General features: G+C 57.4%; 1 protein-coding gene across 2 annotated transcripts in view; it reads right to left on the bottom strand.

Moving 5' to 3' along the window:
* DHX37 (DEAH-box helicase 37) overlaps nucleotides 1-20,238 on the bottom strand; it is a 21,764-nt gene extending 1,526 nt beyond the window's left edge. Inside the window, exons 1-25 of one of the 2 annotated variants that reach the window (XM_015587977.2) lie at nucleotides 20,015-20,238; nucleotides 18,520-18,686; nucleotides 17,593-17,705; nucleotides 15,813-16,159; nucleotides 15,241-15,388; nucleotides 14,047-14,139; nucleotides 12,407-12,503; nucleotides 11,431-11,544; nucleotides 10,294-10,395; nucleotides 9,965-10,079; nucleotides 9,046-9,141; nucleotides 8,754-8,836; nucleotides 7,991-8,132; nucleotides 7,241-7,317; nucleotides 6,680-6,912; nucleotides 5,937-6,048; nucleotides 4,779-4,885; nucleotides 4,384-4,572; nucleotides 3,443-3,567; nucleotides 3,246-3,362; nucleotides 2,234-2,406; nucleotides 1,169-1,283; nucleotides 912-1,049; nucleotides 618-712; nucleotides 450-523 (exon numbers count right to left, since the gene is read on the bottom strand). In XM_015587977.2, coding sequence (XP_015443463.1) covers nucleotides 450-523; nucleotides 618-712; nucleotides 912-1,049; nucleotides 1,169-1,283; nucleotides 2,234-2,406; nucleotides 3,246-3,362; nucleotides 3,443-3,567; nucleotides 4,384-4,572; nucleotides 4,779-4,885; nucleotides 5,937-6,048; nucleotides 6,680-6,912; nucleotides 7,241-7,317; nucleotides 7,991-8,132; nucleotides 8,754-8,836; nucleotides 9,046-9,141; nucleotides 9,965-10,079; nucleotides 10,294-10,395; nucleotides 11,431-11,544; nucleotides 12,407-12,503; nucleotides 14,047-14,139; nucleotides 15,241-15,388; nucleotides 15,813-16,159; nucleotides 17,593-17,705; nucleotides 18,520-18,686; nucleotides 20,015-20,120 — 3,278 coding nt within the window. In that variant the 5' untranslated portion in view covers nucleotides 20,121-20,238. The remainder of the gene's footprint in view (nucleotides 1-449; nucleotides 524-617; nucleotides 713-911; nucleotides 1,050-1,168; nucleotides 1,284-2,233; nucleotides 2,407-3,245; nucleotides 3,363-3,442; nucleotides 3,568-4,383; nucleotides 4,573-4,778; nucleotides 4,886-5,936; nucleotides 6,049-6,679; nucleotides 6,913-7,240; nucleotides 7,318-7,990; nucleotides 8,133-8,753; nucleotides 8,837-9,045; nucleotides 9,142-9,964; nucleotides 10,080-10,293; nucleotides 10,396-11,430; nucleotides 11,545-12,406; nucleotides 12,504-14,046; nucleotides 14,140-15,240; nucleotides 15,389-15,812; nucleotides 16,160-17,592; nucleotides 17,706-18,519; nucleotides 18,687-20,014) is intronic. The other variant, XM_025045530.1, reaches the window with a different exon arrangement.
* Nucleotides 20,239-22,809: the final 2,571 nt, after the last annotated feature.

Here is a 22,809-nt window from a genome sequence, read left to right as displayed (position 1 = left end):
TGACCAGTGTCCCCCCAAAGTCCACGTCCACCCAGGACCTCAGAATGGGACGTTATTGGGAAACAGGGTCTTTGGAGACGTGATTAAGATGCAGTCGCACTGATTGGGGTGGGCCCTGAACCCAACGAGGTGTGCTCATAGGAGGTGCCCTGAGACATAGGACCGCCATGTGAACACAAGTAGAGATCAAAAGGGTGCAGCCACAAGCCAAGGGACGCCTGGGTCCCCCAGGGGCTGGAGGGGCAGGAAGGACCATCTGGAGCCTCCCGAGGGAGCACAGGCCTGCCGGCACCCGGACTCTGAACCTCTGGCCTCCAGGGCTGAGAGAGGAGACATTTCTGGTGCTTTAAGGCTCTCAGTTGGTGGTCATTTGTTACGGTGCCCAGGACACAAACACCAGCTCCCGTCACCACCACCTGCCACCCTGGTGCTCCTGGGAGAGGCCGTACCTGGCCCACGTCTTCAGCATCGTGCTGGGGCTGGACAGCAAACAGCCCCGGTGTCGGGCCAGCGTGGGGAAGACCTGAGGAGAGAGAACAGGACGGGGAGAGGGGTCCTGGGCTCACCCCTGACCCCCGGCACCAAGGAGGGGCTGGGAAGATCACTGGGCTCCCCACCTGCCCTTCCAGCAGAAACCGGGCGAAGTGCTTGTAGCAGTCGAGGCCCTCCGGGAAATCCACCTGGACCGCGGGGAGCGGCCAGCCGACGCGATCTGGAGGGCAAGGGCCAGTGAGGGACCCGGAAGGACCCCCACTGCCTCCCTAGTCCCATCCCGAGCCCTGGGCCCTGCCCACCAAAGGGACAGCCAGCCTGGCATGACAACACCTGGGACACAAACAAACACTGCCTTGTGCAGCATGGGACCACGTGTCCACCGGAGCCCAAGGCCACCAGAAGTCGCCCCAACTCACAGAACACGCTGGCCCGGTGACACAACACCCGCCCCTTCTCGGGGCAGTAGGAGGGGGGCGGCTCCTCCAGGGGCTTGTCGAACTGGCAGTAGGAAGGCAGCAGGGCTGGGATCCACTGGACCTCCACGGCCGAGACGCCTGGGGGCCCGGGAGAGAGGGGCTGGGGTTACAGAGGGCAGGGCTGCCCGGAGGGGCCCAGCGACAGTTTGGCAGGGCCACAGTGGGCCGGGCGAGGGGCCGGCCACCAGCGTCACGACCTTTCATGTACATCTTGGAGGTCTCTACGATTTCCTGGTACACCACGAAGTCGGGCAGCTCTTTGAAAAGGACGGAGCTCGGGTGGATGAAGACGGGGTCGTCAAGGAGAGGGGTCTGCAGAGAGAGACGGTGAGTGGGCGTGAGTGCAGGGGGCACGAGCACCGGGTGAGATTAGCCCATGTGCATTCAGCTACGCATGCGGCCGGGCATTCCGTGGAGGTCTCTACGATTTCCTGGTACACCACGAAGTCGGGCAGCTCTCTGAAAAGGACGGAGCTCGGGTGGATGAAGACGGGGTCGTCAAGGAGAGGGGTCTGCAGAGAGAGACGGTGAGTGGGCGTGAGTGCAGGGGGCACGAGCACCGGGTGAGATTAGCCCACGTGCATTCAGCTACGCATGCGGCCGGGCACGCGGCCGGGCATTCCACCAAGGGACGCACGGTGCATCCGCGCCATGGGACGGCACTCAGCCGTGAACACGTACGGACATGGGTACGGACACGCTGCAGCGCGACAGACCTCAGGACACCCTGCTGACGGGGAGAAGCCAGACCAAAGAGGCCACGTGCTGGGATTCCCGTCCCACGAGGCCCGGGGCAGGAGCCGACCCGCAGACAGGGAGCAGGCTCCGCGGGCGGGGCGGCCGGGGCAAACGGGGAATGCCTGCTTGCGGGCAGGCGACGAGCGTGCTGGCCACGGTGACGCGCATGCAGCTCTGCGACTGCCCGAGACCAGAGGCTGCAGGCACTTTGGAACAGTGAATCGCACCGCTTACGACTTGTGCCTCAACTAACTGGGTACGATAATAACGTCAGAGGGAAGCTAACGCCCCACGGGGGCTGTGGCCCCGCTGTGCACTCAACTCTGTTCCTCGGTGGGGACGTTCCCGGAGGCTGCGGGGACCCCACGGTCCCCCTGGCTGCTCCAGGTGTCCTGATGATGCCCCGAGCCAGGACTCACGAACGGCCAGGCTGGCAGGACTCGAGACAGATGGGGGGCAGGGAGGGCGGGGAGCCGCAGGCACAGTGACCGCCACGCGGCCTGCCTCCCGAGCTGGAGCCGCACCTTATAGGCGTTCCTCCACTTGTCGTCCAGCAGGTCCTCGCTCTGGACCCTGCGGGCCAGGTGGTCACCCAGGCCGGCTGTCACGATCTGCCGCAGGTAGGTCACCTGGCTCTCGGAAGGCGGTTGCATCTTGGGGTCCACGAAGAGCCCAGCCTCAGGACACACAGAGTTGACTGCAGGGAGAGCCGGGGGTGAGCACGGCGGTGAGTCGGTGGGCCGGGGGCCGGCGCTGCCTGGACCGCCTGGGAAGCCCCACGCCCAGCATGGAGCTCCGGCCTCAGCACCCGCTTATCTTGGCCACCCCCTACCGAGGCTTCTGAGGAGATAAAGCCCTCAGCCAGGCAAAACCAGCTGCCCACCCCATAGCCATGTCCCAATATTCCTCTGTGGCCGGCAGAGTGACATAAGAGGTGACTGTCCCTGGACCCCAGGGTAGCCCTGGGACTCGGTCCTGTCCAGGCTGTGAGCACGGAGCCGCCCCCTCCTCCAGCCTGGAGAGAAGATGTGATTAAAGCTCCATCTGCTTTCTGAGCCCACGGTGGCCTCGAGGATAAAAGCCACCAAGGGTGGCAGGACAGCAGCTCAGAAACACGTGGGCTCCAACAGACGCTGGAGAAGCCAGGGCCAAATCCTACATGGGAGCGGGGAACCCAAAGATGAAGCTGGGGGTGCCAGGGGCAGCTGGTCTAGGCTGGAGCGAGGGACGGAGGGTGACGAGAGGGATGTCACCAAGGAAAGGGTGTGACTGAGAGGACTGGCAGGGGTGTGCACGTCACCGCTCCGCTCACTGGTGCGCCGTGGAGGAGCGCAAAGGCGCCGAGAACTGACTGTGGGGTGACGGACAAATTTCAGTGAGCAGATGCATTTGCCAGGATGGAACCCTTGGATAATCGAGAATCAAGTACACGGATGACGCCGCTGAAAACAACTCTGAATACTGGAAGGGTCGCACTGCCTGCGGGGCTGCCCGTGGTGGGGGCTGGGAGCCCGGAGGCTGGCGCGGGGGCCGTACCTGCGGTGGTCAGCTGGCCCCGCAGGCGTCGGATCTCCAGCATGGCCTTGAACCGCAGCCCGTTGGTCTCGCAGAACTGGGCGGAGCAGCCAGAGTACTCGCAGGCCCCCACGGCACCTGTGGGGGCCGGGCACACTCACGCACTGTCCCGCCGTGGGCCCGCCCCCCACCCCGCCCCTCCTCGCCAGGGCACACACCCAGCAGCACCATGAGGTCCCCGAGTTTCAGCGAAGCGCCTTGTCCTGCCCAGGTCCTCTTCATACGGGCCACACGGGCCCGCCTGTCCTTCAGCATGGTGAGCTCGTCGTCGCTGGCGGCTGGTCTATAAACACACACCCCTCTCAGCTAGTGCCTGGCCGAAGGTCACGAGGGCAGGGAACCACCGGCTCACGCGAGCAGGCTGAGGGGCAGAGGTGATGCCTGGTGGGCACCGGGCATGACTAAGGTCCTCAGCTCTGGCTCAATATTCACCCCAAAATTCAACTCCTGTAGCCAGCAGAACAGCAATGTGCACACCTCCTATCCAGCACTTCCACGCTTAGGGGTCAGCACAAGCATAAAGAAACAACCGACAAATGAGCAACACCCCGTGCTGCTGTGCTGCTTACAAAAACAATAAAAAATCCTGAAAGCCGCTGAAATGTGCACCAGGCACGACCTAGATCAATGAATTACTCTCACGGTTCCCAAACCTGAAAACAGCGGACATTCAGGTATGTGTCTGGCACGGTTTGAAGCCCCTTCCTGGCGCTGAGTAACTGAACCCTAACGGCTCCATCTTCATCATCATCACCTCCGTTTTCCACATGGGGAAGATGAGGCACAGAGAGGGGAAGTCACCCTCCTGAGGCCGCACAGCTGGGAAGTGGCAGAGGGAGATCTGAACCCCGAAGGTCTGGCCCAGAGTTCGGGCTCCTGGCCATTACGCTACAGAACCCAGGGGTTGGCGGTGCTCGAGGAATTTTATTAAAACAGTCTCTGTGGAGATCGGAGCACTGCCAGGCCCTGTAGGACAAGGGTCTTGCATGAGGCCACCCCATGAACCGGTCACACCCCCAGGCTGGGCTCTGGGCCACCTCCCAGCCCAGGTGGCCTGTCAGCTTGAGCAAGAGCCCTGAGTGCCCAGTCCCCACCCCACCTGTCCAGCTCCATGAACAGCTCCCGGACTGTCATGGCAGCCACAATGGTGATGGCGTACGGCAGGCAACCGTACTGTCTGCTCAGCGCCAGCATCTTGGCATAGCGGGGCGCCACGGGGAACGTGGCCATGGTCCTGCCCAGCGCGGTGATGGGGCAGCTCAGCCGGGACCTCTGCAGCTGCTTCACTCTGGAGGACGGAGGAGGCTCTAGCGCCAAAGCTCAGAGCCCCTGCACTGGGGTCGGCTGGGGCGAGGGGAGGAGGGGAGAGGAAAGGGGGGAGGGAGGAGAGGGGAGGGGAGAGGGAGGGAGGAGGGGGGAGAGGGGAACGAGCGGGGAGAGGGCTGAGAACGGGCTGGGAACCAGGCTCTCCACTCCCCTCAGCCCCTGCCCTACCTTTCTGCTTTCTGGGGCGCCTGCAGGGCACCCAGCGAGATCAACAGCTCCTCGGCAGCAACAAGGGCCTCCACGGAAGGAGGGGTCGGAAAGGGAAAGTTGATGACCTGGGACACGGGGACAGGGGACAGCGGCGACAGAAGTGAACGCGGAGAAGCGAGCATGGTGACTACAGGAGGGAGCCTGGCCACTCCCAAAGTCCACTGCCGGAGGAGCCCCAAAGGCCCCTTCCTTCCTTCGTTCACAGCGCCCACTTGCTCGAAAGCAGGCACTGAGCACCCAACGTGGGCACCAGGGCCGTTCCTGGCAATGGAGGTCAAGCAAAGCAAGACAAGGGCTCTGCCTCCACGAGCTTCCGCTCAACCACGAGGGGCCGCACACGTGCGTAACACGCAGACAGGAATAAACGTGCCCAGGCGATCAGATGGTGAGGGGGCGAGGAGTGACAGGCTCTGAGATGGTGGCACCTTAGAAAGAGTGACCAACTCAAGACAAGTGCAATCACGCCTTGCACGCACATGTGCACAGCAGCACTATTCACAACAGCCAAAAGCTGAGAACGAGCAGGCGTCCAACAGTCGCAAACTGGTAACTGGAACGCGGTCACCACACACTGGGACGTGATGCAGCCACGGAAAGGCAGGAACTGCCGACTCAGACTACAGCACGGATGGACCTTAAAACACGATGCTCAGAGGCCAGTCACAAAGGGACAAATATCACGATTCCGTTTACGTGAAATGTCCAAAACGGATGAACCCACAGAGACGGAAAGCAGCCTGTGGGTGCCTGGGCTGGAGAAGAGAGGGACGGGGAGAGGCGCCCCTCCTGGACAGGGGCAGCGTGAGGTGGTCACTCCCCTCCCCAGGGACTGACTGGGCAGAGACCCGAGGACACCGACAGCCCTCCACGCAGTGGGCGGCCTGTCTGCAGCTTCTGTCCTAGGCGGCCGTCCCCTGGTGGTCAAGTGGCACAGCCCTGGAGAAGTGGGGGTCCTGGGAGGTGGGGAGCCCCAAGTGCTGGGTAACCACCAGTGTGCTGAGCGCTCGGGCCCCCCGGCTGTGAGGAAGGGGAGCTGGCCCACGGGGGTGGGGCGGTCCTAGCCGACCACACTGGGCACGGGCGCATCGAGGGGTCAGGGCTGGGGGCTGCGCTGACCTTTTCGATGCTGAGGGCTTTCATCTGAAGGATCAAGTCTTCCACGGGCCTCCTGGTGATCTCAGGGGGAGGAAACTGCTCAAAGTCACTGAAAACCGCGGATGAATAGAGCCTGAGGGCGGGCCAACAGCACGAAACAACAGATGAAGGAGGCGCTCATGGCCACACTGCCCGACACGCGCCGGACTCGGCCAGCGGATTTCCCCGGTCCTGCCTCTCGTTCTCATCCGTGAAAGGGGCTAACCTCGCACCTGCCGCTGGGGGCTGGTGGGAGTGTTTTAGGTATCACGTAGGGGCTTAGGTGGGGCCTGGCACACAGCTCTGGGTAAATTCAACCGCCATTATTTCTTACTGTTTTATTTGTATAGTTTCTCAATTTTCTTCTTGTATAACTTAACATTAAAGAGAACAGCAACAGTTACTGATAAAAATGATGGCACACGAACTGGGAAAAACATTCGCCAGTATTACCTCTGACAAGGCTCTAACATAACGGACTCTTACCACAAAAAAACAACAACAACAACAACAAAAAACAGAACAAGACAAAACGAAGCCACCAAGGACAGGGCTGACCCCAGCAGTGGAATAAAGGAAGGACGTAGTTGAAGGCCAACAACAAAGGGCTTGTGAGGCATCCCGAGGACAGTCTCCCGTGGGATGCGGGACCCCCTTTCTCCTGCTCCCCAGAGGATGGCCGCTGCAGAGGTCTCGGCGACACGGAGAGGCCCCGGGGCACCCACCTGTAGCAGTGGCCAGGCTCCGTCCGGCCTGCGCGGCCCGCCCGCTGGTCCGCCGAGGCCTGGGAGACCCAGGTGATGCGGAAGGAGGACACGCCAGTGACCCGGTCATAGTGTCGCTTCTTGACCTTCCCACAGTCCACCACGTACTTGATGCCCGGGATGGTGAGGGACGTCTCGGCCACGTTGGTGGCCACGACACACAGTCGAGTTCCCTCTGGGGGAGGCTGGAAGACCTAGGAGGGCGGGGCAGGCAGCAAAGACACCCCAGAATCAGGAAAGAACTCGTGAGGGGTCAAAGTGGGGAAACTCCTCTTGATCAGAGAGAAGTCGGCAAGATGTGTGGGCCGGGGTGGGGTGACAATGTGACCAGGTCCTCTCCTTGCCTCAGGCCGCAATGCTCCTAAGCTAAATGCAGGAAAGCTGGAGAACCCAATACTCTCAAAACCCGGGGGAGCTGAGCCAACGGCTGATGGGGTGGACGCTGGGGCCTGCCCCGGCCCCGTCTGGATGCACGCAGGAGGCACCCCAGGCAGGCGCCCACCCCGGGCCCCGCACCGTTACCTGCGCTTGCTTCTCTGGGGCCAGCAGAGAGTAGAGGGGGAGCACGTGCAGGGGGAGCGAGGCGTCTGGCTGCTCATCTGTGGGGACGGCAGAGGCACGCTGGTACCCCGGACTGGTACCCCCAACACCCCAGGCAGGAGCCAGCCTCATACTGCCCAGCGCCTCCCATGGCTCTGCTGCAGAGGCCTTATGCCAGCCACGCCGCTGGCAGCTCAGCCCGCGGGATACGTGTGTGGGCAGGCAGGCCCGGCCTGCGTGGCTAGAGGGCAGGGAGGCCCCCCAGACCCACCGCCTTTTTTTAGGAATGCTGGCAGCTGCACAATCTCTCTCTGCAGAGCCCAGCCACGGGCCCTGTGCTAGCTGGGGGTGCCCAGGGCTGCCCCGCACGGCCCCGTCTCCACGTGAAGCCCCGGGGAGCACCCTCGGGAGCTGGACTGTCCTCCCAGCCGGCTCTGAGGCCTACGTTCACCCAGCCATGGGGAGCTGAGGGTGGCGCTCCCAGTACAACCAACACAAGTACTTGGAAGCCTGCTCTGTGCCAGTCTTAGGAGCTCAAGAGACAGCAGGGGACAAAGCAGCCAGAACCCCCAGCTCCCTGGGGCTCAAAGCTCATGAGGGGAACCGCTCCAGGTGACATCACTTGACTTGGAGTCCCAGAGCGCGGGACAGGGAAGTCTGGGGCTCGACGGACACTTGCTGAATGAGTGAACTGGATGAACGCGGGAGCGGGAGGCCCTGCTGAGGTCACACCTCCGCCTGCTCCGTCGTCCCCCAGGTCCAGGTCCAGGTCCGAGCCCAGAGCCTCCTCATCGTCCATTTCTGCCTCCCTGTCTTCGTCACCTTCGCCCGCTGGCAACACCGAGTAACTGTCCAAGCTGATCTGGGGCAACGTCTGCGGGAAACGAGATGTCAGGACCAGGGGCTGCGGGTCATCCCGTGGAGACAAACCACCAAGAAAGACAAGTCCCTTCAAGCGTTAGGCCGGCTCCACTGCCCACGAGCCAGGCGCCACGGCAGGTCACCCCACCTTTCCCTGCCTCAATTTCCTCATCTGAAAAGTGGGGCCACCCACGAGACTTATCTTACAGAGCTGCTGTGAGGACCGTTAACCCACACACATAAGGAACCACCCTGCCTGGCGTGTTGTAAAGGCAGCAGGAGAGTTAGAACTAAATAATGATGCTATTGCTTGGGCGCTCAGGGCCCAGACTTCCAGAAGCTTCCTCCTGGATCACAGCACAGGGATCCTTGAATGTTTCAAATCACAGACCGTCCTGCAACCTCTGGAGCAGCACCAGGCCTCCATGGCGGGAGTGTCCTGGGCCCACGACATCCAGGATGGTCACCAGCAGCCCCAGGGGACCACTGAGCACCTGAAGCGGGTGTGGTATGACCGGGGAAGTGAACTTTAATTCTACTTCGATTTAACTTTCCACCGGCAGGGGATGGGGTAGGGGGCAGGGGTCGGACAGGGCAGCCCCCGGCCCCTCGCTGCCCCCGCACCCACACGTACCGCCGCCTGGGCCTTCCTCGCCCTCGCCCGCGACTTCTTAAACTTCCGCGTTTCTTCTACTGAATCTTTCTGATCTTCGTTTTCTGGAAAAGGTGAGCAAGTTAGCGGGGAGGAGACACCTGTGGCCAGGGCCGGGCTCTTCACTGTCCGAACTAAGCTCACTGCTTCGTTTATGGGGGCGGGGGGTATGGGAGGGCAGGCCAAGGGGTCAGCTCTCCCCGGGGGGGAGAGGGAGGCTCTGAGCCAATGCTGACCCCGCCTCTCAGGGTGAAGCACCCCAGATGCCGGTTACCTGGTGGCCTGGACCTGGCGTGTGGGAACGCCCTCCTCAGCCTGCGGCACAGTGCGTGCACCTCGGCCTGCCCCGTCAGGAACACCAGGATGCCACCTGCGGGAGGAACGAGGCCCGCCGATGCCCGTCTATTCACGCGGCAAACACTGACTCGGCGATGACCGTCGGCCAAGCCCGCTGAGAGCCAGGCGCGGGGGAGAGCCAAACCAGGGGACACGGCAGAGCATGGGGCAGTCACGTCCGCACGGCCCGGCAGCTCCTCGCCTGGCATCGGCCCGGAAGATCGGAAAAAGGGTACCGACCAGAGGCTGTGCACAGACGGTGACAGTGGCTCCGTGCACAACAGCCAAGGACAGAGCAACCCGATCCCTGCCCAGAGGGGTGGGTAAACGGGGCGGGGGCCACCCGCACAACGGAGTGCAGCTCTGATGTAGAAAGGAGCACAGTGCTGGGTCTCAGAAACATGACGCTGAGTGAGAGGCCAGACACCGAAGGCCACGGGCGGTACGACTCCCTTCATGTGAAAAGTCCAGAACAGGCACAGAGCAAGAAAGAACGAGTCCACTTAAATAACATTAGGTCAATAAATAATAACTCGGCAAGCGCCGTGGGGACGTGGTAAGCGCCGTGAGGGGGATTGGGACTGAAGGTCACCGACCTGTGCCTGCGGGCACCTGCCTGGGCCCTGTGGACTGTCCTGGTGTCAGGTGTGGACGGAACGCACCGGCCCTCCCCGTGAGCCACTGAAGCCTCACGACACTTCGGGTGGAACGTGGTGGGGCAGGTGCCATCATAAACACTCTGGGACCAGGGAGGAAACCGAGGCATGGCAAGGACACTACTTCAAGCCTCTTGGAGGGGGCCAGGAGCCCAGGCCGCCTGCAGCTCGTGGGCCTGGGAGCGGAGGACCCGGCCTCACCTGCAGGCAACATCCGGTGCACCTTGCAGACCTTCCGGAAGCACTCGCCGCTGTAGTCCTCCAGTGGCGTCCGTTTGTTGAAATGCACCGTCACCGGGAACTGCCTGGACTCGACCTACAGCAGACCCCGGGAGGGGAGAGGCGGGGGCTGCGGGTGGAGCGCTGGCCCGGCCCGGTCCCTCCTGCTTCAGCTTTCTGACCGCGAGGTCTCAGCTTGGGGCCGACAGCTCAACGCCCCTTGGGCACCTCCTTGCTCCCAGGGAGTCCTTGCTCGGTGGAAGCTGAGGCGTCACCTCCCCGGCTGCCCAAGACCCTGGCCCGGGCATTACCTTGATGACCGGGGGCGGAGTGGCGAAGAGCCGCTGGTTCTGGGTGAAGTCCTCCACCCGCAACGTGGCCGACATGATGATGAGCTTCAGTGGCAGGAGCCTCTGTGAGACAGCAGGCTCAGTGACCCTCGGCCATGCAGGGCCGGGAAGACCGCTGCCCTCCTGGCCTCCCTCCTGCTTGAGCCTTGCCGCCCCCATTCTGGTTGCCAAAAATGGCAGAAAAAGTATAAAAAGTGGGCTGACAGCAAGACCTGCCTCTCCCAGGTGGTGGCTTGGTAAGGGGGCCCTTAAATTCCAAAGCGGAGCTCTAGGGAGGACCGTGAGGCAGGGGCCCACTCGGGGCACTGTGGGCGTGGCCCGTGCCCGCCTGCTCTCCCCTCATTTCCCTCAGCCCCCCTCTCCCCCCACTGCCCTCCACCTTCTCCCTGGCTCTCCCCTCTCCCTGGCTTTGTCTGTCACCAGCTCATAGACCTCCTGAGTCTGCTCACTGCCAGCTGCCCTCCTTAAATCAAGCCCGAGGATGGCAGGAACTGCTGCCCCGTCCACTGGCACGTGGCCAGTGCCCTGACCTGGCCTGGCACACACAGAACTGAAATCTGTTTGAGGACAGTTCCACTTGTAAGGAGCAGGCAGTGTCAACTTCCCAGCAGAACTGGGGCTACGACAGGACTGCTCGTGGAGGCCCCACCCCTGGGGCATTCCTTGACCCAGCAGGCCTCAATGTGTGCCTCTGCCCCAGCAGGGTGGGAGTGGACTGGAGGCTGGGGCTGATGCCAGGCCCGGCGCTGGGCAGGCAACTCAGAGCGGGGAGCACAGGCTGTGGCTGGCTGCCCCAAGTGCTCCACGATTCCAATGACCTGGCTGGCATCTTAGAGCCGGTGCCGATGGGGCCTGGTCAGCCACGAACTCCTTGCTGGAGCCTCTTGCTTTGGGCAGAGGGCAGGTAACAATTTACGAGGCTGCACCCAGGATGCCCACAGGTGGGGTCACACAGGGGCTATTACAGTGAGACCCACAGGCCGGCACTGGGTGGGGCTCTTGTCCTCCGGAGACCCTGTCACAGCAGCAGCCCGGTGTGGGCTGAGGAAGCCTTGGCCGTGGGGCGCAGGGGCTCCCGGTACCCCACCTCCTCCCTACCTTCGCCCGGAGAGACACAATGCGGGACAGGAGCCCGATGAGGATGTCTGTGTACACGCTCCGCTCGTGGGCCTCGTCGATGATCACGACCTTGTACTGGGACAGCAGGAAGTCCTAGGAGTGGAGGCCAGGGGGTGAGGCTGGCCAGCCCGGGCCTCAGCCACCCGGGGTCGCCTCACACCCCCAAACTCCCGCCCAAGAAGCCCTGCAATAGCAGGCATGGATCCTGGGCCACCTGGTCTGGGGGGTCCTGGTCTGTGACCTCGGCCAGTTACTTCACTTCCTTGTGCCTCAGTTTCCTCATCTATACAATGGGGACGACAGGACCCACCTCATGGGGTCCCAATGATTATGACTACCTGTGAAGCACACGGCAAGGGGCGGGGCCTGGCAGAGAAGGGGCAGCTACGATTTATTAGAGCTGAGCTACTAAATGAGCTGAGCTACTAAATGAGCTACAGAGATGCCTGCTGGGTGGGGAGGGCGGGGACCAAGGGCCATGGGTACAGAAAGGGACCATGGGACCCAACGCCATGCTCACAGACTCCTTCCTGGAATGACCATGGCTGGCCTCCAGGCAGAGGAAGCAGGAGCCACCTCTGCCCTCCCCAGAGACCACTGCCCAAGGGAATGTGACACAGCCAGCAAGGGCAGTACGCCTCTGGCTAACGCACAAGGTCTATGAACCAAACGGTAATGAAAACACGAGCTCACACTTAACGAGCACTTACTAGACACTGTGCTAAGCGGCTCTCGTGCATCACGCGGTTTCTGCTGCCAAATACTTACACCAGGAAGGCACCAGCTTGCACAGCAAGGATCTCAGGCCAGAGAGGTCAAGTAACTTGCCCCATGTCACACAGTGGCACGGTGGTATGGGGTGCTCTGCCAACAGCTGGCACAGAGCTGCTCACATCCAGGGTGCCACAACCCGTGCTCACCGGCCTTGCTCTATAAGACGAGACGAACAACCCACCCTCTGGATTTCCTTGAGCAACACGCCGTCTGTCATGAACTTGATCCTGGTCTCTTCAGTCACATTCCCTTCGTATCGGATCTGATAAGAGATGACCCTGCGGGGACAGGCTAGGGCTCAGAGGAGGCGAGGCCCCAGAAGCGTAGCTGGTTGGGGGTGTCGCCTCATGGCCACTCCAAGGCGAGTAGGTGGCCCAAGGGCAGGGCCCCCAATGCCGCTGACACGGCCCAGACATCTGCCCAGCCTCCCTTGCCCCCACCAGTGTGTGTTTGGGGTAGCCATCACGGTCAACTGGACAGCGTGTCAACCAAACACACGTGGGGACCCTGGCCGGACCAACCAACTGTAAAAGCCTTCTGGGAGACAGCCAGGGCAATGTGATCACGGACCAGAGTCCACTTGGGAGTGAGGATGTGCTCTCTAGTCACGAGGGTGCTGCAGCTGTTTTTATTAGAGTCTGATTTAAAAAAAAAAAAAAGGCCCTGATCTGTCAGACCCACAGGGCAATACTGAAGATGAGGTGATATGATATCTCAACCTGCTTCTCAACAGCTGGGGGCAGGACCGAAGGCACAGAGGGACAAAGTTGGTCGTGAGTTGACAATTATTAACACAGGGTGTTGGGCACATTACATAGTCTACTTTTGTACATGCTTGAAATTCTCACAGTAGAAAGTCTAGAAATAAGATTAAAATAAAGGGCAGCTTTCTATGTATTGCTGTTTCCAAGGTAGACCATTACACGGGACGGAAAAGATGGAGAGTGTGAACAGCATGAACCACTTGTACAGCTGTCAGGGAGAAACAGAGACACAGTGGCCTGTCTGGGCACAGAACTCTCTAGAAGGATCCACAGGAAAGGATCCACCGCGCAGCGGTGGTTGCCGCCATGGAATGGAGCTGGGCACCTCACCTACCAATGTGCAAACACAAAAGCCGCCCTCACCCACATGCCAGTCCCAACGGGGCAGGCGGCTGTCGCTCCCCCTGCCATGTGCTGAGGGCCCAGGGGAGGCCTGCACACAGCAGACACAGCTCAGTCAACATCTGATGACAGGACAGGTGACAGAGACTCACTCTACACTCCTGTTTTTTGAATTTTAGACTGCCTGGGACAGACACCCCTTCAGAGCCGAATTCAAGGTGTGGGCCGAGGCCCAGGACCCTGCATCGCACACACGCCCCGGCCACTCCTGAGCGAGCGCTGTACCTGCTCTGCTCAAACTGCTTTCCAGGCAAGTCCACGGCCTCACTGCCAGCGAGGACATGCAGTTTGGAAGCTTGGGTTTCACATGAACTTGGCAATGCTAAGTACTAACCACTGCTGGCCTGCGTCTGCCCACCCACTGCTCTGCTCTGCCCTCAGACCCCTGTAAGGGCCACTTTGTCCCCTCAGTGCACTGTGTGATGGGAGCCCAAGGGCCTGGCTGGTTTGTCCCTGCTCCATGCTTCCCCCGCCCAGGAGGGTCCCACTGTCCGGTGTGCAGGAAGCCTTCTCGTATAAGACCCCTGCACAAAGAGAAGCCACACTCCCACCCAGTGTCCCTGGGTGGATGAGGGCTGCTCAGCTCCTGGACAGCTGACCCCTGGCCAAGGCCAAGGACTACCTCCGATACTCTCCCAGGAAACCAAGCCCTCACCGCTGTGACAGATTCATCTCCTTGGCTACTCGCTGAGACATGGCCACGGCGGCTACTCGGCGAGGCTCCGTGACGCCGATGATGCTGTCATCACTAGGGAGGGAGAACACAACACATCAGCAGTGCCTGCGTCATCTGTCTGTCCCAAAGTCACACACAGCTCCATGTCAAGATCCACTGTGTAAATGAGGCCCACATCAGGGGTGATGGTACGCACACACCAGGCAAGGCACCTTGGCATCGCTTAACAGCTAAAGGGAACAGCATGCACATCGGTACACACGAGATGGTGACAGTCGCCATGCGATGGCGACCAGGCAGCTGCCAACACGCAGGTGGCCCAGGTATGGTGGGCACATGCTCCTCCAGACAGGGCACCCACTGAGGAGACCGTGGCTGGTTTCTGGGCTGCGCAGAAAGCAGTCCACACAGCAGGTCAGGCCGCCCTCCCCACAAAGCTCTGCTGGCGGGGCTGGCCCCCGGGGACTGGATTTCTGGAGGGTTCCTGCCACCCGCCAGGAGGCACTGGCTGCGCCTGGAAGCTTCATACCAGGTGTGGTCTATGCTGACCACCTGCTCTCCTTAAGCAGGGCTGGGATTTGGGTGCCAGCCGGAGGTGCCTAGGTAACCGGTCCTGGGAGCTGTGTCTCTAGTGGGCTTCCCTGGTAGACGGCATTTCACACATGCTGTCACAAGCCATCGCTGGAGAATTACGCATGTCCCATGTGACCCCATGTGAGAGGACTCTGGTGGCCTGGCCCCGCTGTGCGCCTTCTCCTTTGCTGGGTCCCATCAGTGGACCAGATCGTTACCCTGAGCACGACTATATGCTGGGTCTTGTAAGTCTTCCCAGCAAATCACCGAACCTGGGGGTGGTCCTGGGGACCCCTGATACAAATGGGTCAAAAGTACCAAGAAAGGTGACACACGGCTCCACAGCCCAGGGGCTAATTGAGCATTTCTCATGAGTTCAGTCACTTCAGCTGCGTAACACCCCTGGGAAGTGGGTGCGGTGACCATTCCCAGCTCACAGCCGAGGACATGGCGGCCCAGAGGAGTTAGCCAGCTTGCCCAAAGTCACGCGGCGCATGCACGGCAGAGCCAGGCCTGGGGGAGCACGTGCTTCTGAAGACTTTTGGGGACAATATACCCCGTCACCCAAGGGGCCTGTGGAGGACCCGGCACCAGCCCCACCTGCTGTAGCCTGCTTCGTAGAGGAACTGGGGCACCTGCGTGGTCTTCCCGCTGCCAGTCTCGCCACACACGATGACAACGGGGTGCTCGGCCACCGCCTCCATGATCACTTGTTCTTCAGAGAGAATCGGGAGCTTCAGCCGCTCTAGGAAGTCAGTGCTCAGGGAACGGGGTGTGTGTGCACGCATGTGTCCCCTGCAGAATGGCAGCAGGGACAAGGGGACTTTGCTCAGACAAAGCGAGACTATGTAGGGTGATGTGGTTTCTTAAAGCTGGCAGCTGGCACATGGACAGGGCACCAGATGCGTCCATTGGAGAACAGAAGCCTTGACAGCTGGGGAGGGGCAGGGGAGCCACGGCCCATGGGAGACAGAGACATGGGCTAGGTCCTTTGGAGCACGAGACCGATGTCCATGGGGACAGCCCGGCCGGTGCAGAGGAGGTCTGAGATGTGGGAACTGTCAGCTGTTGCTGGTAGGGGGTCTATGTTTACGGTATAGGTGACATGACCTGCCCAAATCAGGGGGACGTGTGCCCTCTGCCCCAGTTCTCACAAACACTGGAGGGACGAACCTGCATTTCGGGGGAGCGGTTGACCGGGATGAAGACGGCGGGCTTCGCCGGGGGCCTGGCCAGGGTGGAGGCTGTGGCCGGAGGAGCTGGAGGAGCAGCAGTTCTGGCCTGAGTGGCCGGGCCACTGGGCACTGGGCTCTCGCCCCCAGCCCCCGGAAGAGTGGGTGGCCAACACGCTGCCACCATCCCTGCACCAGCCCCCACCCGCTCAGCAGCCGGGGCCTCCTCGGGTTCAGACTCCACTGAGGACTCAGACTCCTCTTCTGCCTCCCGGAGCCGGCGCTTCCGGTGGGCTCCACTAAGGCTGCTGATCCTCTGATCCGGGGCTGTGACTGCGTCAGACTTCCTGTCGGGGATGAGGCATGAGGCCCTGGATGGACCTGAGGCAGCTCTGACCACAAACGCTCACCCGAGGCCAGAGCTCGAAGGCCAAGCGCCTCCCCACCTCAGGGCCTTTGCACGTGCTGTTCCCGCTCCCTCACCTCACTCAAGCGTCACCGCTCAGGGGCTTTCCCTGACCACCAGCCTGCGTCACATCTCCCATCTCCCTCCACCCTCTCTTCCCTGCTTCATTTCCTGCTTAGTGTTTACCAGCACTAGCTCCGTATGCGTTCATTTGATTGCTGCCCATCTCCGCTAGAAGACAAGCTTCTGAAGGGAAGGTTATTATTTTATTTTTGTTCACTGCTCTAGCCCCAGGGCCCGATGAGAGCCCAGGGCACAGTCTGCACTCCGTAAGCAGTCGTTAGATGCACAAGAATGCTTACGGGCACCAGGTCGGCACTAACACGATGAACAGAGCCCGCCGAGAGTGGACAGAGGTGAGTGGGGGTCTAGGGTTGGAGGAGCGCACGAGCTCCATCCGAGGCTAGTTGCCCGGTAGAAATGCCAGCCGGTGTGGCCAGATCGTCCAACTATTCAAGACCAGGTGGGAACCTGCATTTTAATATGAAATCTCCTAATTCTTAAGTGATGGCTGTATTGGGTTGAATAGTGTCTCCCCAAAATTCACGTCCACTGGAGACTCAGAATGTGACTGTATTTGAAAACGGGGTCTCTGTGGATGTGATTAAGTTGCGGTCATGTGGGACTGGGGTGGGCCATAAATCCAGTGACTGGTGTCCTTATAAGAAGAGAAAACGAGACACAGACACAGAGGAGAATGCCATGGAAGACAAACACTGGGAGGATGCTGTGTGACGGTGGAGATGGACTGATGTGTACACAAACCAAGAAACGACGAGGCCGCCACCAGAGCCTAGGAGAGAGGCGTGGAAGTCTCCAGCCTGCAGAAGGCAGAAGGAACCAATCCTGCTGACACCTTAATTTTTGACTTTGACACCGAAGACCATGGTTTTGGCCCTTAGGCCACAAGAGAATAAATAAATTTCTCATGTTTAGGCATCCAGTTTGTGGTAATTTGTTACAGCGGCTCCAGGGGGCCAATACTTTGGCAAAAGATCTGAATGCCTTAATACTACTATATAAACCAAACGAAGCTTGCTAAGGGGCCAAATCTAATGTGACCACCTAACCACAATTTCTAGCCTAATCTTCTATGCAAAAGGCATCACCATTGGAATAAGAAACTTTGCTGTCCTGTGCTTTGTGTGGTATTCAGTGACATCTGGGCCTCTGCCCATGAGAAGCATTATGGCACGTAGGCCACTGGAAATGTATTTCCTCCACACACTCAACTCCAGAAGACTCATCACCTGAGAGCCCTTCCCCAGGGCCCTGGCCAAAGCGACCGGCTTCAGAAAGGGCTGCCAGACTTACTCTTTGGTGTGGTACATGCGCTCCCCGGTGCCCAGCTTGGACATGGTGTAGTAGAGTCTCATCTCTGCTTCTGAAACCTGGACCTCACTCAATTTCTGCAGCATCTCTGCTCGCTGGGGAAGAACACATGTGTTAGATACATGGCATCACAACTCTTTCTTCCAAGTGAGACGCCATGAAATTTCAGAATGGCTGACACTTCAGTCTTTTTAAACCACAAGTCTAATTGCAATTGCACCATTGCGTGGCGTTCTTACGCCAACAGATGCGCGAGCTTAGGGTGGCTTCGTACCCCTACGGCGTCTGGGGTTAGCTAAACAAGGCTCTCTTTGCTCCACCATGTGTCATAAGCCTGTCGACGACCCAGATGCCCACCACCGGGAGACCAGTTAAATAAGGAGGCCCATCTGTATGAGGCAGCACCCCCAGCTGTGACGACAGCAGCCGTGTGCTGGGAAGGGGTCCCCACGCTGTCTTGAATAAAGCAGTGTGTGGAGATGGGCCTAGTGGTTTCTTTCCCCTGGTGATTCATGAGTTTTCATTTTATTATTCTTGAAATTATAGTTTATATGTGCTACTGTATATATACTTCACAATCGATAATAAGAAAAAACAAGGTACTGAACAGCAGAAAAAATACTGCACAGGATTTTAAAAGGACCCACTCCCAGGACCGTGAGTCTCCCCTGTATTAAGGGCTCCAGGGACTAAGTGGCAGTGCTGCTAACAGGAAACCTGGGTGTCCCCTGTTGGAGACACAGCACCCTGTGTGTGAGGTGACCCTGACAGAAAGTCAAACGTGAATCTCATGAAGCTCTGAGATCGGGTCTCTCAGTCTCCCTGCTCCCGGCATTCTGGGACTCAGACCCCCCACCTCTGTCCCCCACTCTGGAGAGCCGTGTGCAGACCCTGACAGAGCGGGCACACCTGGTTCTTTTTCTCCTTCTGTTCTAAGATCTTCTGCAGCACTTTCCGCTCTTTCTTGGTCAGAGGCTTCCTCTTCCTGGGCAGTGGAGGGGCCTTGGTCTTCTTCTTCTTCTTCCCCGGCAGGACGAGCACGTTGCTGCCATCGATTCCTTTCAACGTGCCCTTATCTGAAAAGACATGCTTGCCTGACCCACGGCCCCGGGGCCAGGGAGTCTGAGCACTGGCGATACTCAGCAATCCCCAATAATTCTGCTTCCTCTGGGGCTCTCTTGCCCCACATGAGCCCCCTCGGTACTGTCACAGACACAGGGGGTGCAGGCCCCGCCACCTCCATCCTGGTGTTAGGGGAGGAAGGGTACCAGTAAGGGGGGTACATGCTGTAACAGTGCTTCCCTCGGAGTGGGGCGTGCTCTCAGTGGTCTGTAAGGTCAAAGTTATCTTCGTAATGATACTACATGTTCTCTTCAGAGCGTGCAGTCGACCAAGTACTGAGGTTGTGTCATAAATACTTTTTAAAGTCACAGTTTTAAAGTATACAGTCAAGACCAAATTTCAGCTCTCACATTACTCTTTGACTCAACTCACTGCAGCACCTTGAGGAGAAGGGACCCTGGGGAGTGCGTATTAGTCTCTAACGCTGGGCTTTCCCTCCAGTGTCCCATCTGGGCACTAAGCGACTCTTCTATTAACTAACTGCTCAGGCTTTTTGTGTCTTTACGTTTGTGACAAAGTGCAGGAGGTGTATCGTGACCTTCATTGAGAAGAATGAGAATTTTAAGCAATGCAGCTATCTCCCGTGGCCAGTCCTCCCCATGACCCAAGGGGCCCGCATGACCCTGCCCCCATGTTTAATTTCATCTCTACTCAGCCATTCTGGCTGCCTTAAGGTCTTGATTCAAATAACACATTCTCAGTGAGGCCTTTCCCACTCACCCTATGAAACATGGCAACCCACCCAAGCATCTCTCTGGCTTTATCTCCTCAGTACTTACATCTGGCACTACATTCTATAGATTCGACAGGTTTGTCTTTGCCTGTCTCCTTCCTGGAGCAGCTAAGCTCAGCAGGGCAGGGATTTTTTTTCCTTAAATGTCCTTTTCCGTCATGTCTCCTGCACCTAGAAGTTCCTGGCCCTTAGTAGGCACTCCTACTACAAAGGAGTGTCAAGCACTCTGGAGCTGAGCAGACAGGTCTGGGCTTAGACACGAACTTATAAGTCGCCGGATAAATTATAATAGAAGCGATGAGAAGGGATGAAATTAACTTATTTTCTTGCCCAAACTCCCCATGCTGTTATACTAGGGCTGGACTCTAAGAGAGAGAAACTCCTGGTATTGTCCTAATCAGTTAAAATTAGATTGTCACTGTCCCCCTTCCTTTGTATCACCTTAGAGGAAAGGCGAAGTCCGGGAGCCTTTGGGTCCCCAATGGCCAGCACTGGCCGCGGGGCCCTGCTTGGCCCCTCCCCCGAAATCCAGCTCCGGAGACGTCTTACCCTCTATTTCCAGCCGCACCGGGGGCGGCTCGGGGGCGCCCTTCGAGGGGCCGGGAGCTGCCTGCTGGCGCCCCTTGACGTTGTACCGCCGATGCAGCTTCCCCATGGCGCTCAGGTCCTGTTAGGTTCAGGCGGGGCTCACCCCCAGCGCACTCCGAAGTTCAGCCCTCGTGGGTTCCCAGTCTGCCGGCTCAGGTCGGAAAACTTCCGGGCTGCGCTCTCGCGAGAGCTGAGGGCAACCCGGCCACTGAGGGGCGGTGCTAGAGGCGGGGCCACGCGGAAAGGCAGGGCGGGGCGGGGCGGAGTCGGAGTCGGGGCGGGGCCAACTTAAAAGAGGGGCGAGGCCTGAGGTGCTAACCGAGGCCTGGTTGAAACCCAGGGTTCTTCTCACGCGGTGTAGTCCGAGCCTCTAAATTTGAATTATCTGCTAATACTAATTTGGCCACTTGAGAGTAGGAGCGTTTTGTCACCTTTAAAAATATAACCCCGCCCCCAATACAAACTTCTTCCCTCTGTTTTTTTTTTTTTGCTCACTTGTAATTTTTGATATTCCTATAAGAAACATACATTAAGTTGGGTGGTAAAAGGGACTCAATATTTCCATTACGGGGAAAGAACTGAAAGGAGAAAGCATTTATTAGCTTTAAACTCTCATTACACATTACATTGTCTGCAGTGCACTGGGAAATAATATATTTTCTGAATCCTGTAATTATCTTGAGAATAGAACCGTTACAGTGTGTCACCTTCTTTCCGTTGTGTTAATTCGTTAAGGGCAAACATTTAAATAAATGATATCACAAAGAAAGGTGAAGGACCTAGGAGTTATTTTAGAATTTTAGAAAGGATAAAGTTATTTTTAAAAACTGTCCCAGGAAGAACATTTGAGGAATCTGGAATAAGATCTGGCTGCAGAGTAGGCAAGCAATAAATAGTTGTTGAACGTATGGATGAATGAATGAGTGAATGAATGAAGAATGTGATTGAATTTGGATAAGTGCCCCTCCTCCTTCCAAAACAAAAAGAAAGCCCCACAAATGCACAGGTGGTACATGAGGATTTATGTAGTATACATATGAAAAATTAAAAGTTGTATGTCAAATGGATTTTTGAAAAAAGTGCAATTAGCATAGCAAACCTGTGTTTTCGTGCGTTTCATTGTTTAGGATGATAGTGATCCACAATTTCTCCTTTAAATACATTTAATAAAAAGTGTGTCCATTTTACAATTTTTAAGTAGGTAATAGTACATTCTCCTATATTTTCTTCCAAAATATTATATGCCACAAGATTGTCTTTAGAAGATAACGAACATTCCATACACCACCCCCCCCAAAAAAGACATATATGCACAGCATGGGGCTCATAAATAAAACGTGGAATAAAAGAGACCAATCAGAAAAGATCATATTTTGTGATCCCATTTACATAAAGTTTAAAAACAGGTAAAATGAATCCCCTAAATTTTGGAGGGGCATAGTGGATGGGAGAGGGCAAAAGGAGCCTTTCTGGGAAGCTGGCTATGTTCCATTTCTCCATCTGCGTACTGGTTACTTCTGTGCTGTTCAGATTCATAGAGGGGCACTCTATGATTTGTGTATTTTTCTGTTTGTATGCTATACTTCAATTAGAAAGTTTACTTTAAAAAAAGAAGATAAAATATACGGCCAATAAATATATGAAAACCTCACCAGGAATCCAGAAATACGTGAGTTCAAAAATAAGATGCAATTTTTCTCTCACTGGGTTGGCAAAAATTAAGTTTTATTTTCCGGGTGGTCTCCAAAATGTCTGGTTAGACATGGTTTATTTGATTTAGGATGCAAACAGGCCTTTGCATTGCGTTTGGTTATTACAGCTCTTAGGTCTTTTTAAACCAATATTCCTTCCCTCCCTTCGCTTTTTATACCATTTACTTATGGAAGAAACTGGGTCGTTGGTCTCATAGAGTGCTTTTCATTCTGAATTTGGCTGATTGCTTCCACTTTTATTTTTTCCTCCATCCCCATGTATCCGGTAAACCGTTTGTTAGATGTAGGGGTCAGATCAGGTTACAGTTCAAAGGGTATTGGCAAGAATCCATCATACGTGGCGCTGGTACTTCCTGCTAAAGAGTGGCGGGTCCAGGTCAGGACAGCTTGGCCCGTCCATTTTCCAGTTACCCGCCAACCTCTTGTTTTTAATCTCTGGATGATCGTCGCCTGGATCCATCGTCATTTTATTAAGGGCTGCAAAAATGATTTTCTAATTATCTCACTCCTTCCTCATTTACCAACTGTACTCTTCTAAAAACAACTTACCTTCAACTATTTTGTGACTCTGAAATACAGTTCTTTCAGAAAGGGCAAGAGGGGCGCTAGATGCTTTGCCCTTAATTTAAACAGTTCAGAATGAATGAAGGAGCTGGTGCCGTTGCCATCGGCAACCAGTAGCCAATTATTAGGTTCACTGATATAGGATCTCTATCATCTATCTATCTATGTATCTATGTATCTATCTATCTATCTATCATCTATCTATCTGTCTATCTATTTATCTATCTATCTGTCTATCTATCTACCTATATTTCATGTTTTCCGATCAGTCTCAGTCATTTATCCTTGTTGAGGCTGTGCCAAGTTTTCCAGGCATGGGTTGTATTTTACGGAAAAGTTAAAAAAAAGAAAGTTAAAACCCCACCGGGTCAGGAAGGGCTTCCGGAAGGTGCGGCAGGGAGACAAAGCCACCTCAAACCGGTCCCACCCGCTCCGGCCAGGTCGGTGGCGGGTCCCCGCGCCCGGGGGCGGGCGTGGGCA

Source organism: Pteropus alecto, unplaced genomic scaffold, assembly GCF_000325575.1.
Source record: "Pteropus alecto unplaced genomic scaffold, ASM32557v1 scaffold213, whole genome shotgun sequence".
Lineage (NCBI taxonomy): Eukaryota > Metazoa > Chordata > Mammalia > Chiroptera > Pteropodidae > Pteropus > Pteropus alecto.
Note: the sequence above shows the minus strand (reverse complement) of the source record. Positions and strands in the feature narration are given on the sequence as shown.